The sequence below is a fragment of the Sphaeroforma arctica genome, assembly GCF_001186125.1.
Source record: "Sphaeroforma arctica JP610 unplaced genomic scaffold supercont1.4094, whole genome shotgun sequence".
NCBI lineage: Eukaryota > Ichthyosporea > Ichthyophonida > Sphaeroforma > Sphaeroforma arctica.
Genome location: NW_014036464.1, coordinates 1 through 2541, shown reverse-complemented (window position 1 = coordinate 2541; position 2541 = coordinate 1). Strand labels below are relative to the sequence as shown.

Here is a 2541-nt window from a genome sequence, read left to right as displayed (position 1 = left end):
CTTATGTTTTTTCATCCAATGTACGTTATATTTTGTCTTTGTGTAGTACGTTTGCACACGTACGGATGGATGACGAACAATCTTTCCATTCAATGGCGGTCCCCAGTCCGGACGATTTCCCACGAATATCTTCTCGTTTAATGTGATCCATACTGTTGTACTAAGCTTGCAGTGATCACAGGTATATTACTAATCATCATACATACACATATAAACATAGTGCGTCAAGGGCATCTTTGTTCACGATCAATCCTTGCCTACATCTACAATCCTTTTTCATACCTACACAGGGGGTGCACCGGTATCAGAACCGCGGAGCCTGCGGAGGACCTCAGCCGAGAGCGTGGTCCCAGCACCCAGCGACACACCGGACAGAACACTGAGCCCCAGCATCAGCGCAACAGGCCAAGCCACCAACCCTCGAAGCCCGAAACCGGTTGTACGCGTAACATCGCCCGTGGCGCATCCAGCCACGGCTAAGCATAAGAATACATGCTCTGCGGATAGTACCACAGCCACTCATGGCACAGCCCAACCCGTGCTTACTGAGGCGGGGTCGGATTCCCCGGGGGCTCGGGGGCGCGTCACGGCCCAGTGTGACGGTCAACCTGCCGATGGGAGGTGCACGACTCTTCAAGACGAGATATATAGCACAGCCGCCGCGGGGGGTTCTGCTGCTGGGGCGGGCACCAGCATGCGCTGTGATAGCACCCACAGCAGTCCCGGTATGAGGTCCCGCAATAGCCCTGGGGGGAGTACACACAGTAGCCTTGGCGTCCGTGGCCGGACCTGCCCCAACTCCCAGGGGCCGGGCGTTGTGCCTAAAGTGCGGAAGAAGCCACAGCAGCCGAGGCTGCGTGCTCAGTCCTTCCATGGATCGCCCGACAGAGATTTGGACTACGCCGATCTCTATGACACCAGACGCGCCTCTCCGGGTCACACGCACTGCACAGTGGCTGTGGATGGCCTACGAGTGGGGCGCAGTCCGGACCGAGGCCAAAACAGGTCCCAGGGAATGGGTGGGGGTGCATCTGTATCACCTAGTGCAAAGCCGGCCACGGGCACAATCACCGAAGCACCTGTGCTCACGCAGAACGGGCGAACTGCGCCTGTACCTGTGTCGGTGACGAGAAGTATGGAGGACAGGCGGAGGAAGAAAGCATTCAGCGTATCGGGGCGCGAAGGTACGTGTTTGTTGATTGATGAGCGATAGACATATGGACCAGAGGGTGGCATCACTTGGCGTCGATTGGGACCTTCTTTTTGTATTTGTAACATGCCGGGTGTGCTTAGTTGTATGGGATCACACACGGGCGAGAGTGAGGTTATATACACTTGATGTTGATTATACTACGGCATCACCTATAAATACACATATGACGTGTTTGTACCCAACTTCTCTATCCCTTTCGCGGTGCTCACACCATGTACTATGTTCAAGCACAGCATCCCCTTCGCACTCATACTGCCTTGCCCATACCCATACCACCCCAGCTTGTTCGGAAGAGTCGTCGGACCTAGTCCCGGATTTCCTGAAAGTGCGCGCGGGCATAGATCTCGCCTCGATGCTGAAAATGACACCCCCTTGTGAGCGCAGGATCAGTTCCATAACAAAAGGACTACAAAGCAGATCCTCATTCACCTCTGCTTCGAGTACAGACTCCCATTGTGGTAGGTAACCCCGGGAAGTGGCTATTCAGGGCCGGTATCGTCCGGATTTGACGGACGGTGTTGGGATTTGGGCCTTAGTATGGGACCTTTTGTGAGCAGGCATTGATTGGATTGCGTTAAATGAGGTCACTATCTAGTCGTTTGTGGTGGGCGATGGTATACCACATACGACATCCCACGTGGCATTTGAGCATTTCATTTACGACACGTGAGACATCCCACATGACACTTGAGTAGTTAATTTACGACACATAAGACATCTTGTTTTACATCACTTAAGACATCCCACATGACACCTGAGTATTCAATTTACGACACTTGAGACATCCCACATGACACTTGAGTATTTAGTTTACGACACATACGACATCCCACATGATACTTAAGTATTTAATTTACGACACATAAGGCATCCCACATGGCACTTGAGTATTTGATTTACGACACATAAGACATACATGACACTTGAGTATCTAATTTATGACACATAAGATATCCACATGGCACTTGAGTATTTAATTTACGACCATCCCACACGACACTTGAGAATATAATATAATTTGCGACTCGTACAATTGGTGTCTTGACCGCGCAGATACGGGCGCAAATACGGGTGCAAATAGCGGAAGCGGAGTCAATTTGGAGAACGATCCGACTAAGCTAACAGTGGCATATCCATCATCTCCCAATCCCACGGACGGCTTTGTTTTCAGTCCAAGTACAAAGGAGCAGCGAGGCTCCACAGCCGCCAAAGGATCGGTATGAAACGGGTGATAACTAAATTCAACCTTTTTCTTGTATTTTTTTAAATACACACGGACACACACACAAACCTATGTACATACATACACATACCCACCCCCCCCCCCC

The 2541-nt window shown here is 51.1% G+C and overlaps 1 protein-coding gene across 1 annotated transcript; it reads left to right on the top strand.

Moving 5' to 3' along the window:
* Nucleotides 1–290: 290 nt before the first annotated feature.
* Nucleotides 291–2436, top strand: SARC_14063 (hypothetical protein; the record flags this gene model as incomplete). Its single annotated transcript, XM_014291804.1, has 3 exons — nt 291–1184; nt 1495–1671; nt 2267–2436. Coding segments are annotated over 3 exons (1241 nt in total), but the record flags the coding sequence as incomplete, so codon positions are not given.
* Between the last annotated feature and the right edge of the window lie 105 nt (nt 2437–2541).